At 41.1% G+C, this 16,305-nt stretch overlaps 1 protein-coding gene across 1 annotated transcript in view; it reads left to right on the forward strand.

Moving 5' to 3' along the window:
- The window catches only part of TCERG1L (transcription elongation regulator 1 like), a 164,220-nt gene that overhangs the window by 128,993 nt on the left and 18,922 nt on the right, over nt 1-16,305 (forward strand). Inside the window, exons 7-8 of the mRNA XM_035138259.3 lie at nt 752-840; nt 10,207-10,361. Of these exons, the coding sequence (XP_034994150.3) occupies nt 752-840; nt 10,207-10,361 (244 nt within the window). The remainder of the gene's footprint in view (nt 1-751; nt 841-10,206; nt 10,362-16,305) is intronic.

The raw sequence follows: 16,305 nt of genomic DNA on the forward strand, positions 1-16,305 counted from the left end.
TCTGTCTGTCTGTCTGTCTCTCTGTCTCTCTGTCTGTCTGTCTCTCTGTCTGTCTGTCTCTCTGTCTCTCTCAGCATCCATTTCACCTGAAGCTGTTTTCATTGAGAGCTTCATTTACATCAGGGGTCCTCCTGATGTATATGGCCCGAAGGCCATATTTTCTCTGGCCTGTGGCGACCCCCGGCTGCCCACTTCCAGATCGGATGTGCACCAGAAATAGCTTGCGCACATGCGCAGGCGCCATTTCTGGTGCACTTCCGGGTCGGAGGAGGCCCGTGCGCATGCACACAAGCTATTTCCAGCGCTCTTCTGACCTGGAAGTGTGCCGGAAATAGTGTGTGCACACGCATATGGGCACACACTCGCGTGCGCTCCCCCACCCTCTGCTGTGCGATCGGTGCAGCGGGCACCAGCTTTAAGCTGGGTAAGTTTGAGGACCCCTGATTTACATCTTCACTCCACAGTGTTTTGAGACAAAAAACTAAAGGCAACACCATCTGAAATGGCTATTTGCAACTCAGTAACTTTGTCACGTGAACTAAGGTTAAAACACTCACATGTTAGCTAGCAGAAAACAACAAGTAGTTAATTATCAACTCAACAAGAGCTCAGAGTGCTCTTCTTGCTTTTCTAAAGTTTGAATGTTAAACCTTCATTAATGCAGAGGCATTTCCCATTTTTGTGTCAATTAAACCACTTATACAACAACTATGTCTTTTGTTGATCAATCTCTCTATTTTTCCATATGAAGATTCACCCTTTAAAACTGCTCCCAGACGATGAGAATTCTTCAAATGGCAACAAGCCTGTGGCATCCACTCCTGTGCCAGGATCTCCATGGTAAGCATATTTACCCCAGAAAGTTTCACTCATCCTATCAGCACTATTGCCACCCAAGTGGAGGATCTGTTTGCCATGGTCAATGAAACAAAGGAGAAAGAAATATCTTGGACATAATGACATCTTTCCAAAACTATCACTGTGAATTTTTGCTACTGGTTTTATAAATCATGTCGTCCCTCAAAGAGGGACCATGTTGCGGTTCAACCTGGCAACCAAACCCTGTGTTGTGGGTGGGTATGATTGGATAGCCACAACACCCTATTGGTAGGTCCCTTGATGCTGGGTTGAATCAGGCAAATGGGACGCTAGCCAAACCGATCAAGGGACCTATATATGCCCATGCACTCTTTTGGTCAGTGCATCAGAACACCCACCCACCTCTCCCTACTTTTAGGGCTTGTGCCCTTGACCTTGCTATGTCGTCATGTGTCATCTGTCGTTGGGACAGGGGCATGTCAGGAATTTTACCCACTTGGCTGATTGGCTGGTGCCACTTGGGTTTCGCCTGCCATGTAGCAAATCGTCACAACTTGTAAGGTTGCGGATAGGCACTGGTTCAGGTGATAGGGATGGGGGAGCACTCTCTCCATCCCTATGTGAAGGGTATTCTGTTAAAGGAATCCACGGACTCTATGGTTTGGTCAACCCTGTAAGGGGTATGTGTCCATGCCTGAGTCCAGGGAGACATCTGGGTGGTGGACATAGCATGTCCCCAGCTTTCTACCATTCCAGGTGTTCACCCTAGGCTGACCTATGCTGGTGCCCTGGGTCAGCGCTACCTGCAACGGTGCAGGAAGCTAGTCCAACCAGAGCATATGCAGGGCCGTCTTAAGTGTAGCTGGCGCCGTGGTGCGAACTATCCCTCCAGCGCCCCCCGTTTCCGAGCACGCGGCTGTCTGGCGGGCGCAGCGTGGCACCCCCTGGTGGCCCTGTGCCACCCAGCCTTGCCTTAGGGCCGGCCCTGAGCATATGCAACCACTCACTTGATTTGTAATCAATAAAGTTGTGACCTAAATTCTGCCAAAAACCAAACCAAAAATTGAGTCTTGTCTGAATTTATTTAAAGTGGGAAGTTCAAAGGTCTAAACACGCAACTGTACAAAAAATGAAATCAATACATTTTCATATTTAAACCTGCTCTATTCCTAAAATTCCGAATGGATGCCTAGTTAAAAGTCCACAAAAAGTACTGGAGAAAATAAGATTTAATATACCAAAATCTCAAATCTCACGTACCTAGAAGTATGTCTCCTTGAACTCAGTGACACTTATTTCCAGGTAAACTTGCACAGGATTGTGCTGTCAGTTATACAGCAGCCAAGGTAAAAAATATAGGGACATCTGAGACCTGTTTTGTTTCTTGATAAATGATATTTCCAGGTTGTACAGTATCTAATACTGCAACAGAACTCCCCCTTCCTCTTTCATTCATTGTATCAGGTTCTGAAGGTGCTTGGGAGCTGCAGGAGAGTAGGGGAAGTTCCATTGTACAAGAGGAAGTCTGTTGCATGAGCAGAATGGCAGGATACAACCCTATCTTGGTGTTAAGACAAAAACACTTCCATTTGTGCATCATGCTGTTTCCCTTTTTTAGCTGTTGTTATCATGACAACTTCCATGCTTCCATAAATACTACTACTACTAATTTATTATTTATACCCCAGCCACTCTAAAGTTACATGTCACTCCAATCTCCAAGTGGTATGAAATTCCAGGGGTACCAGGCAAGCTAACCAGGGTCTGTGTTCCCTTTTGGACAGTTAGGCACAGCAGCAGAGTCTGTGGTGCCTTTATGATTTATGGTTTATTTGCACATATATACAATCTGAATCCAGTGGAGGGATATCCAGCATTACTTTCCAAGAGATTCTGGCCTCTCCCATAGCCACAACATTGGATTCAAAACAGGTCACTCTAAACTCTCAACTGTTATCCCCTAAAGAAGTGAAGAAGCCTATTCAATTTGTGCTTTTCACACCTAGCCCCTTGGATGCTCTGAACTTCCCAATTGTTTATCCCATGTTCCCTACCAGGCTATCATCTCAAGGAAACTTGCCTCACTCAATTAGTGCCTGACTCATGTTAATTTCCTAGGATTAAGGAGGGGTCATGGCTTAAGATGTCTGCCTGATTTAATTAGCTGTCATATATGGTTATAACAGAGGCTTATCTGTGGGTCTATGACAACTCTTACTACGGACTTGGTTCCCTCTTAATTACACATTAGTCTGGCTATTTCCCAGTTCTAACATCCCAACCTTAATTCAGAACTCTGATTCATAACTGTAATGGTGCTGTTGCGGCTACTCTTGAGTAAAGACGCCCAAGTCTGCTCTGTCTTTAAGAGTTTTATTGTGCATAGTATTTACAGTGCAGAGATAGCAGAACACATAACCTCTCAGTCACTTGCAGAATCCGGGAGTGGACGTTTCTGGCTGTGGAACCAGCATAAGAGCTTGGGCACCCTGAAACACCTCTTCCCGACCTTATGTTTGGTGGCACGCCTTAATTCGGGCACCGGAAGAGGCTGCATGTTCCCCTCCACCTGTTGGTCAGGGCATTGCAAAGGCTCTCCAACATCGCTGAGCCCTGACACCTCCGTCCCGCTAACTTCCTGATTCCCCTCACCTGACCCGCTGCCGCTGCTCTCACTGGGCGAAGTGCTGGTGAACAGGAGAGGGGGAGGTTCCCTGTAGGAAGGCCCCCGGACAATAACAATATTGTAAAAATCCATAATATTACAAAGGAATAACATTAGTCATGGCAGAATACCCAATAGAACCATAGAGACTCAATCTGGTAATAATAATAATTATTATTATTATTAATAATAAACATGATGCTTAACATCAAGCTGATTCCACCTGATAATCTATCACAGAATCACACTGAAACATGGAGCAATCCTTTAAGGAGCATCTTATTAATTCATGCCTATTTAGATAGAAAATCAAAATATTTATGAAATATTACTACACCCAGTAAAAACCTGGAATTGATCCTCAACCCTCTCCACTCATAGGTTGGCTTCATGCTTCTGTGATTGATGTGACATTACCAGGCATAGGCTGGGATGTCATTCAGAAACAATAGCAGGAATTCTGAGAGGGACTCCAGGTTGTATAGCTTAAAGCAAATTAAAAGGTGAGCTACTGATTGCTTCTGTGCAGCCTGCCCATCCCATATTTGCTCCCCTTAGTGGTGCAGCAACACAACTGCTAGCACAGTTGCAAAGCTACGCAGTCTTGCAAGTGTAAAGACATGTCTGTATTTTTGGATAATAAGTTTGTGCAAATATGGAGCCATAGAATCAAAGTTGGAAGTTGGGAAATGAGCGTACCAGGGGCAAAATTTCTTAATAGTGGATAACCCAAGTTAAACTCAAGCTATAAACAAGGAGTTAAATGTTTTTTAAAAGCTATTTTTTACTATCGAGGAAGGAGCCCTGTGACATCTTGAAGACAACTAACTGTGGTGTCTGTTTTTGTCGACTAAACCCCACTTTCTCAGATGAAGATGTTTTTAAAAGAAACAGAAGTTTGTCACATCAAATAATTAGTACTTTTAGAACTACTTTCTGCAGTTTATACCTTTGCACTGTGATCCTAAACATGTCAGTCCCACACCCACTGAACACCATGGTACTTAAATCTGATTGAGTATGCTTAGTATTGTAGCCTTAGTTTTCAGAAGATTTTATATATAAAATTCTTCTATCGCCACCTTTTTAATTAGTGTCCTGTGAGTGAAACAAATTACCATACTTTTGCATTTGGATAATTGAAACCTTTATTATGCCAAATAGGGACAAGCAGTGTGCGGTTCTGGGAGATGAGACCGATAATGGTTAAATTAAATGTCAAATTGGGTTAGAAGGGAGAAAGTGAAGGCATTTCTAGAGGGAGCTGCCATTTGGATCCATTTCTAAGCACCTCTCCAGGGGGGCTTGCTGGGTTTTTCAGTTAAATATAGAAAAGGACCATTTCTATTTTAGCTATTACCATACCTTGCTTTTATTAAATAAATACCTAGACTTCAGCCAGCCCTGCGGTAACGGTCCACACAATGAATATGCGTTTGTAGGTGAATCAATTCTCTTATCATCCATGGTACTGGAAACGCAGACCAGAGAAGGGAATTTAGAAACAGAGGAGAGAATAAATTGTGGACTGATCAAAATTTCCAGGACAGGGAAATGATCAAGAATTTTATTGGGGAAAAGGTTTCAGAAGATTTTACTCCTGTGCATCTCTTAACATCCCACCACTTAAAAGACTGAGGGTTTCCCTCTTTGAGTTCTCTAAGGCAAACATTGTGTATTGTATGTATATTACATTGAGCGCCTTGACAGTGAATTGATAAATGCCTGCTGTCTTCTACTTTCATGTGTATTCCTCCATTGCAAAGACAAAATAGCAAAGTAGAATGTGCAAAATGGTCACCCTTAAAGATGGCTAAGTTTGCCATCATGCTTGAGATGAGATACTGCTGCTCTCCCTTCCCAAACATCGGCTTGCTATTCAAGTAGCTCATGAAAGTATTATCTCTTCTTTCCCATACTGTGCATGTGATGTCACATCATCGGGAGGAAGCCAAGTGCAGAGCCTAGTGCTGCACGGCTTCAAAGGCCAGTGGCTCCTCCTCTCTTGTGCTCAGCCTCCTTCCATGGGAGGAGGAGGAGGAGGAGGAGGAGGAGGAGGAAGCCATTGAAAATGTGCTGTGCTCGGCTTCCTTTGCCCCCTCAATGTTGGGGAGGGGAGAGCCCCTTCCCAAAAAATTTGGGGGACAAAGCAGTTTGGGCCCCATGAGTTGGCACCTCTGAACACTTTCGCCTGGGGAAGGCAAAAAGAAATGGCCATCAATTTATCTCCCAAAGTCAATATAGATAGATATACAAGAATAAATGTTTAATAAATAAATTACCACAGTACAAACACAATAATAAATCTTAAAACAAAGCTAAGAAGTCATGCATGGGTGGAGGGAAGTCTTTGAGTCACGAGAGGGAAAAGCATGGAATAATTAAGTAAAAACCAAATGTGGATTTACAATGTAATAGAAAATGTGAATGTATAAATATGAGAAATACGAAATCCTATGTAAATATTATGTACATGCATTGAAACATCAAAAAAAATGGATCAAAAAGAGAAAAAAGAAAAGAAATGGCCATGATGAAAATGGGAAGTGGGACATGACGGCAAGTTGGGTAGGCAGGTAGTGGCACATTCCCATTGTGCCTTAGGTGGCAAAACAGGATGGGCCACCCCTGGCGATAATCTTCTTGCCTCATCATTCTGCAGAAATTGGGAAGCCCTCTTCCCACCTTCTGTTTTAGTGGATGCAGATCAGGGGTAAAATTTGGCTTGGCTTGGAAATGAATTAGACTGTTCCTTGATTGTTTGGAACATGGCTCAGCTTATTTCCAATGCCATCCACAGGGGGCTCGCCCACCCTTATCTCTAACTGTTTAGAAATTGTGTCTTATTTGGGACACTTATCTACAGCTCTGAATATTTATTAGCTTTTATTTTATGTATTTAGTTCATATCCTTATATTCCTTCTAAGGGGCTGCTACGGTAGTTCACCATAAAATACAATGAACAATACAAGGCAAGCAATAAAATCAGCATAATAAATACAGTTGCAAGCCTTCCCACCCCCACTACAAAATAGAAAGCCCAACTATTTCTTGCATTCGTAGATCTGATAGGCTGTGCCACTTAATAGTTCTAGGGATAGGTGTATCAACCTATTTCAAGCACTTTTGTCTCTGTTCACCCATAAGTTCATTAATACACCCATTTCTGCACTAATCTGTGCATTTAGAAAAGAATGATCTGCACAAAAAAATCATATTTATTTAAGTCCTACTTTTAAATGCCTGCTTTTTTCTGCAAAATATGCATTTCTAAATATATTTTCTCTTTAAAGCTGCATTCTTACATGCATCTTGATTTAGTCCCTGTGGAACACCCTCCCATCAGATGTCAAAGAAATAAACAACTATCTGACTTTTAGAAGACATCTGAAGGCAGCCCTGTTTAGGGAAGCTTTTAATATTTAATTACACACACACACACACACACACAAAATATAAATACACACACACACACACACATATATATATACATATACATATACATATACATATATACATATACATATACATATACATACATATACATATATATATATACATATACATATACATATACATACATACATATATATATATATATATATATATATATATATATATATATATATATATTGTATCCCACCCTCCCCAGCCGAGGTCGGGCTCAGAGTGGCTAACATCATAAAAACAACACAATATGCATAAAAAGAGACATCAATAAATTAAAATACATCTTAAAATTAATTCAGACAAGTAAAAATCTGGGCATGTGGCAATTATCAGGTTGGAATTGAGAGTGGTTAATACTTGCCAGGAGCAATTATTGTATTTTAGTATTTTACTGGAAGCTGCCCTGAGTGGCTGGGGAAACCCAGCCATTATGGGTGGGGTATAAATAATAAATTGTTGTTGTTGTTGTTGTTGTTGTTGTTGTTGTTTGTTGTTGTGTTTTTAAGCCAAGAATTGCAGCTGAACATTCTGGAAGTGCAAAAGCCAGGTTTATGTGCACATTAGTCCATTTGGGAGGTGTGGATCAGCCCAGTTCTTACTGAAATGTGCCAATATTTAGTTCCTCAAGCATTCTTTTGAGTTTCTCCAGTTTTAGCCCTTTGCTTTGAGCTGAATGAAGGGCTTATCTTGAGATGATTTGGAAGATCTGTGATCAGGATCCCCTGCAGTTATTTGTTAATTCAAAGCAGTTTGTAAGCCCAGCTCATTTGTCTGAGGCTGCCAAAACTGAAGCTGCTCTTAGTCTCATTGGTTGTGAAGAGACAGGCAGGATGCTGTGCCAGTCTGCAGACCGGCCACATTCAAGGTTAATAGCAGCTCTATGGTTTAGATTGTGGGACACAGGTGGCACAGTGGGTTAAACCACAGAGCCTAGGGCTCTTAGCAATCCTGCTGAAAGCATTAGCTGCACTTTCCTCACTCTCTACTGCCCCCCAGAGGTTTAGTGCTGTGGTAACGTAGAATGCCGGTGGCGCTGTGGGTTAAACCACAGTGCCTAGGGATTGCCAATCAGAAGTTGGCGGTTCAAATTCCCGCAATGGGGTGAGCTCCCATTGCTCAGTCCCAGCTCCTGCCCACCTAGCAGTTCGAAAGCATGTCAAAGTGCAAGTAGATAAATAGGTACTGCTACAGCGGGAAGGTAAACGGCGTTTCCGTGTGCTGCTCTGGTTCGTCAGAAGCGGCTTAGTCATGCTGGCCACATGACCCGGAAACTGTACGCTGGCTCCCTCAGCCAGTAAAGCGAGATAAGCGCCGCAACCCCAGAGTCGGTCACGACTGGACCTAATGGTCAGGGGTCCCCTTTACCTTTATGGTTTAGATTAGCTATAGGGCATAGGAGGAAAGGCTCACAAATTCTTAACTAGTATATGAGAACATCCATAGAAAGCCATATGCAGAGGTCTCTGCCCCTGATTGTTACTGTCACTAATAATATGAGTGTTTATGCATTCATTGGTGGCGCTCAATATTATTCTTCATATAATCCAGATATTTATTTTACTGAGAAAGTACGTTTAATCTTATGTTAAATCAATTAAGTACTTATTTATCCTCCTGTTCTCACATCACATGCTAGCTCCTTAATGTGCATGCTTCCATGGCCAAGATATTTATCGTACTTTAGCTTTCTGCTCCTTAAGCTTTCTATCAACTTTGGCGCGATCTACTGTGAGCTAAAAACCTGGTCAATGATGTGCTTACAGTTTCTGAGCTGATTAACATGGTTGGTAGTGGAATTAAGAACCATGCCTCCGAAACGTGCACAAAAACAACCATAACATTTCCCTTGAACATTACTACAAAAATCACAAGAAAAAATTGCTTATCCAATTCATAGTTCAACAAGAGCAATAATTTTAAACTGAGTCTTTTCTTCTTTAATCTGGAGATGAAGAAATCCTTTATCGCCCAGTAGATTTCTTTCCAAAGCCATTTGGGTATTACCAATAATTTCACTAACATTTTGCTGTAATTTAATTACTCCCAATTTATTATGTGAAAACTAATTCCATCTTCCTACTGCTTAATCTTTATTAATCTTTCATTTATATGCAAGCTTTCATTCTGAAATCTAGCTTCCTTCCTCCATCTGACACCTACCAAACATATAAGAGCTTAAGGGTTTTTTTGTGCCCCTGTAGAGTTTTTATGATTGGTAATAAAATAACATTTTGTGAAAGTTTATTATACATTTTTCCAATGACACTTATATTCATACTCTGAAGTTCAAATCTTAGAAATCTGCTTTAATCCCAAAATTAGCTTTGTTATCTAAATTCTGCTGGTTTTCTATTAGATTTTAGATTCATTTCAGTTGTTAGTAAAATGAATCTAGTGGTGCCTACCCTTATAAACCCTTATAAATGTTTTTACATTATATATCTGGTTATTGTTTGTTCCACCCCTGGCATGGATTGATAAATATAGCTGGTAGATGGATGGCATACATCATACAAAACATCTGAGACTCCTTTGTCCCACCAGCCTGCATCAATTTAGAAACGAACCATGGCCTTTATAAAAAAAAAAGTATTTCTTTACCAAATTGTGTTGCAGTAGTAACCTATCATTATGGAAATTACAATTACTAGTTTTGAAAATGTGCTGATAATTGTGAGTGATGATTTCTTAACATATACCGGGACCATGAAACAATGGAATTTATTTGAACAGCTCAGCTGGGGAGTTAGCTTTTGCAAGGTTTGCATCCTATTATTACATGACATGCTTGTATAAAAATACATTATTGGGTATATGAATTTTTTTAAAAGGACCAAACTATACATGACAAATCCATGACTGATCTTCTAAAATGTAGTCATGGTGGGCAGCTTGCCTATTTTTTTCAACAGTGGCAGCAGTGGTGTTCACCTTTTGCCACCCTGTACCATTACCCTTCCTTTGTGTCCATATTGCCCAACTGGGCTCCCCTACACACATTGGAGGGCGAAGGTCTGAAGTGGGGAGCTATTTTTTTTACACATGAAAGCTCTGTGTGCAATCATTATTCCAAATTGCAAGGAGAATCTACACAGCCTGGCCATATAATGGGAATGCAATGCAGAAGGTAGGGTCCACCATGCATAGACCTACTTTCTTTAGAACCATGGCTGGGAACGCCAGCATAGGACTGGAAATAGCACTGCAAGAAATATCTTTCTTCCCACACTGTATTTGAGATTATCTAAGCCTAGTTTGTTGATTGAAATAGGTGTATAGTCTGGACTGGAGATGACCGAGTCTTCTTCTTCAACCCTACAATGCAGTTGTCAGTATGGGAGAAGCCTGTGGATCTAAAGAATCGTGGTGATATTAACAGAATCATTGAAGACCCACCTCATAAACGCAAACTGGAAACTTCAGCAAGTAACTAATGCTGTGATTATTTTTCTCTATTTAAATTTAAAAGATGTCTATTTAGATCTGAGATGATGGCTATTAAATATGCAAAGTTGAATGTTAAATGATCATAACTTGAATGTTGATCTTGTGTTGGATGATCTCTTCATCAGTTCTGATTTACACTAAAAGGTCTAATATTCAAAGTGTTGGTTATTACTGGAGTGCCCCAAATGGTTTGGGACTAGGTTAAATGAAAAATTTCCTCCTCCTACGTGGACCTTCTTATCAGTTATGATAATCTATGGAGACCTTACTACCACCAAGAGAAGGGTGGTTGAAGGGAAACATGAGATAGAGCCTCGCCGGTGGTTAGAATGGCATTCATGATTTCTAGCTAGGTGGTTAAGACAGTTTTATTCCTCTAAGCTTTTAATGTATTTTCATTCAACCAGATGTCCCTCCTCTATAATATATGTATTATTCTGGATTTTTAAAAAATCAAAGTTTATTTTATTAAAATATTTATTTCTGTAAACTCCTTTGTGGACCAAAAGGCAACATAGAAATGTTTCAATAGGTAAATTATGTTAAGATGGGCATCCACCTGTTGTGATCAGGGAGCCAATAATTCTTTATGTCAACCTATTTTTAAAACCTGCCCCTAAACATGTTTAAATGGAAGCAGGCCTGGCGGATTTCACTTCTGCCAAAATGCAATTAGACTTGGGATGTTAGCTCAAATCTTCCTTTTTTTGCCTTCCATGCAGTTATATTTCATTTGTTCTTATCAGAAATGCCCCAGCGTAGCTTGTTTTATCCAAATGTTTTATTGACTATGCTGCCCAGGGGAGCTGTCCTGTAATAAATGATTATTTAACCCAGCTGTAGGAAACAAATCTCAAAGATCTATCTCGCTGGAATGATGGAAGATTTGGCAGAAACGTAGGTACTTCCGTCCAAAACATGGTATTGTTAGTCAATCTTCAGACACCGGAGACTTCTTAAAGACATTCTTGGCACTAAGAAAGAATTATTGCTGCTGAGCTCAGATATATTTTAAATTGTATGTGTTCCATATATGTACGTGTCTTTGTGTGTATTGATGCAATATTTTTAAAGTCTAGTACTGGTGGGCAAATCAGCAGTGCTCGCTCATCTTTTGCTAGGAAGGAAATACCTTCAAGCATACACATTTTCCTTGTTGCGCTTATGCAACCAAGACCAAACTTTCTTTTAGAGCTTATACCAGGATTTTCAGGGACCCAGGTGGCGCTGTGGTTAAACCACTGAGCCTAGGGCTTGCTGATCAGAAGGTCGGCGGTTCGAATCCCTGTGACGGGGTGAGCTCCCGTTGCTTGGTCCCAGCTCCTGCCAACCTAGCAGTTCGAAAGCACGGCAAAATGCAAGTAGATAAATAGGAATCGCTGCAGCGGAAAGGTAAACGGCGTTTCCATGTGCTGCTCTGGTTTGCCAGAAGCGGCTTTGTCATGCTGGCCACATGACCTGGAAGCTATACGCCGGCTCCCTCGGCCAATAATGCGAGATGAGCGTGCAACCCCAGAGTCGGTCACGACTGGACCTAATGGTCAGGGGTCCCTTTACCTTTACCTGGATGATCAAGCAGCCTGCACAACATGTCAGTCACCAAGTCAAACACAGCCCGTGTGTGAGCTACAAGTCCCAGGCAGGCAGAAAATCCTATGAATGCATAGGAAGTTGCCTCATTGTGATCCATCTGAACTGACTGGCAGCAGCACTTTGGGGTTTCAGACAGGGATCTTGCCCAAAGTTCCCTGGGGATCTTCTGGCAGCAAGGCATGTACTCTGCTATACTTCCATGATTATTTATTAAATTTCTATACAGGCGGCAACCATTTTAGGTGCATCCAATTGATGTGCAATCGTTGACGTGTGGGTCCTTTTGGACCCGGAAGGAGGCAGAACTGGGGTGGTTCAGAGGTGGGGCGGGGTAGAATGGGGCAAGGCATGCTTATACGTGTTCTGCCGGTGCAAGCGGGAGCAGAGGAACGGAACTCCCATGCAAAACGGTTGCCGCCTGTACAGTCCTTCATCCGTGGAGCTCAGGGCAGTTTACAATATAAGCAGAGAAACGCGTAACATAGTAACAAATGACAAGAATACTTCCCCCAAAGCTTAAAAGGCCATATATTGTTTAATTAGCCAAAGACTACTAATGAGCTAAAGCTTTCCCCAAAGACACTATCTATAGATCAGAAGAAGAAAAATCATTTTATATTAAGTTCTTATATATCTATTTGCTATTTTTATTATTTCTTATGATGATTGATATGAAATCACTCATATTAATCCCACACAGAGATGCTATAATAAAATGGGGTCATTTATGTGCAGCTATGCTGGCTTAAGTGAGGTATACCCACAGTGACATTAGAAAAATATATTTCAATCCCCTTTTGAACATTAATTGAAATCATGAAAATATGTCCTTTCTGAAGGGTATTTGAAACAGCAATAACCAGGATTGATACTGTTTCTAGTATGAATATTTTATTGAAGACATGGTATGAAATAACCGTAAGTAACCTTATTGTAGATATATAGAATATTTAATGTAACAGCAATGCTCATGCAAAATCTCTGATCATTTATGCTTCAACAGTTGTTTCAAGAACAAAGTTCTTAATTTGTTGTGTCTGATCATCATATAAGTGGTGAACTCAAATTGATACTTATTACTAATTATGCTCATAATGAAACTCAATATAGTAACAGAGTTCTGTCAAACATGGGCTTCCCCATTTTCTTAAACATCGGCGTAAAAAATATCCCCACTGCACCGCCCTCCGAGAATGCAAACTCCCCCCCCCCAAAAAAAAACCCATACTCAATATAACCTTTATGGAGCTGTTTGTTTGCATGGGTGGACTGCCGCGGTGAACAAAAGTGAGACCAACCATAGTTATCAGAACATTATAGGTTAATAGCATCTCTTCCTGCATGAAATCAAATGTGCTCGGAATGAATGCATGAATGAAAATAATTAAAAAAGATTGCACATTTGTGTAACAATTTATGCTCACTGATATTCATGAAGGTGTCATAAGCTCATTTCATGGGTGTGCATTGTGCTTTTCAATGCAATGCATCTCACATTCTGTTCCTTCTAAAAAGAAGGGTTAAGGATCAGAAATGAAATGCAATAACTCTGCCTGAGATCCTGAAGAACTGCTGCCAATCAAAACAGACAATACTGGGAAAGGTGGGAGGGAGTCTACTTTAGACTTGTCTTCCTGCTTGCTTATGTGCTACTCATTCATAGAATTGTAGTGTTGGATGGGGCCATGTAAGCCATCTAGTTCAACCCTCTGATTCAGGAGATACAGAGCTAGAGATCCCTTGGCCCTGCTAGATCCTCTAATTCCCCTCAAGAATTTGCTAATTCCCAATAATCCAATCCAGTCCAAATAAATTTATTGTACTAGCCATTGGCCATGACAAATTTGAATCAACAATAAATACCGTACAAGCAAAAGGGGTGTCACACCACAAATAATGGTGTTTAGATCTCTGCATCTCCCTTACAGTTCACTGCTATATTGTCCAGGGTTGTCTTTCTGATCTTTTGGGCCACCAAAACAAAAAGGTCGACTTTTATGAGTCTTAATTCCTGATTATATTATTTTGAAGTGGCATCCAGTGGAAACTCCCAACTTCCTGGTCTACCTGATGGTTTACCTTCATTGGCTAAGGAGTGGTGACCTCATACTAGCATAACCTTCTGTAATTGACATTTCAAAGTCTTGCCTTCAGATTTTGCCTGGTTCATGTCTCTAGGGTTAGGCGGACACCCTTTCCCAATCATGATGGATTTTGATTGCCCCCCTCCCCCTTTGAGAGGCAGGCCTAGGAGGTGCCTTTAATACTTTTTACCTGTTGGTTGAATAGGGGCAATAGGAGTGGTGTCTCCAGAACTGGGAAGCCTACTGACCATGCCACCACAGCCATGGGGAACTTTGTGAAATGGGCTTGAACAAAAGCTCTTTGAATTCTGTGTAGTTTTTGCACTAGATGTTTTCCAAACAGCATATGGTCTGAAGGCACATGAGGCACTGCTTATGTTAAGCAGGCACTGCTTATGTTAAGCAGAACATGTGCATGTTCTGTGAATTCCATAAAGGGGGGGGGAGATGTAAGTGTAAGAAAGAAAGTTATCTGGCTGGGCAATCTTGTCTTTTGTTGCAGGGTTTTCCTTGTAAATTGTTGACTATGTCTCCATTATAAGAAGCCACCTTTTTAAAGAAATGCTGTGTCTAATCAAGCATTAGTATTTCCCCCACGTTTTAAGAAAGAGGCTGTCTGAGATTGCTTGCTTACATGCTTTTCTGAAAAGGCTCCACTTTTTTTTTTTGGAACTCTCTGTCCAAGGCTGCCTATATATCCCTGACAGAATTAAAGATAGACAGGTGGCAGCTGTTGAGAAAGAGCCCTTGCTAACAGATTAAAAAGCTGATTGGGTTTGGGCTGAGTGATTTGTTCCTGGGAATTTAACAGCAGAAACAAGCAGAAGTGGTATAATAATGCCATTGATAGAATACTGGGTAGGGAGGAATCAGTGTGCTGAGGCAATTATCCTCATGGTCAAATTGACCTTTTACCTTAACCACATCTGAAGCATTTTTACTTGGATGTTGAAGTGTCATTGATTCCACATGATTCCAGGGAAAAATCAATACACAAAACCCTCCCCCAAAAATCATGTTCCCAGTGTCCTGTTTGCAATACCCGAATGACCCATTTGCGATGTTACGGTTCCATCTGGAAGCACCCTTGGACTTGTTCTGGGGTAGTAAGAAATGTAATTTTGTTCAGTTTGGTTTTATGTGGGCATGTGTGTTCCTTGATTCATTTCTTTAGCAGCCTGCTTCGAAAAATTGATATATATGATGTGACCAAGACTCTGAACTAAAATAGAACAATTCACTTCCTATTTTCTGACAGAAGGGGTTGGACCTGTAAGAGTGAGTTTAACATAGTACAGAATACAGCATTAAGGGCAAAATGACTGAAATAAAGTGTGAGCGTAGACCTTTAGAGTCACATTCTCTGATTCTGATTTAATAGATCACATGTGTAGCAGCTGGGGCTGAGGGTAAAAAACAAACTTGGAGTCCTGCCAGTCAGCTGAATAGTCCACCCAAACAGCTGATTGCCAGTATTTCAATGTTTAAAGGAGGCTTGTGTGTATGTGTGGACCTGACTGCTAGATCAGGTCGGGGAATTATTGCAGTCTAAGCAGGAATAGTCATATGGAAGCCTGTTTTCTTGCCTATAAAAGAGATTACTTAGAGGTGATATGATAGCAATCTTCAAATACTTGAATGGCTGCCATGTAGATGAGGGTGCAAATTCATCATTTATTTAAAAGCATTTCTGAAATATTTTGCTTTTAAAAATCTCTAAGCAGTATATAGAAATGCAACATGAAAAGAAGGAAGCACTACCATAAAGACAGAGATGCAACCTAAAAACTAGTATCATAAAAGCAGGTAAAAATGGGAATCCAGTAAAAACAGGGTCCAATATTATAGCTCAGGGAAAACTTAGGCCAAAAGATGTCTCCTCAGGATGAGAGTAGCAACTGTTGGCTGATGCTTCATGTTTGACAGGAGGAAGGGCATTCTATAATGCAGGGGCAATGGTGGAAAACACCCATTTTTGAGTCACCATCCTGTGGTATTGTGTAGGGTGTGGTGCCATGAATAAAAATTCACCATAACTGTTCTAAACTCTCTACAGGGACAGACAGTCTTTCAGCTAACCTGGTCCCAAGTTGCTCCAGGCTTTAGAGCAGGCACCCCCAGACTTCAGCCCTCCAGATGTTTTTGACCACTGGTCCTGTTAGCTAGGGATCATGGGAGTTGTAGGCCAAAACATCTGGAGGGCCACAGTTTGGGGATGTCTGCTTTAGAGTAACAAGACCTTGAAC

Source organism: Zootoca vivipara, chromosome 5, assembly GCF_965207765.1.
Source record: "Zootoca vivipara chromosome 5, rZooViv2.hap1.1, whole genome shotgun sequence".
NCBI lineage: Eukaryota > Metazoa > Chordata > Lepidosauria > Squamata > Lacertidae > Zootoca > Zootoca vivipara.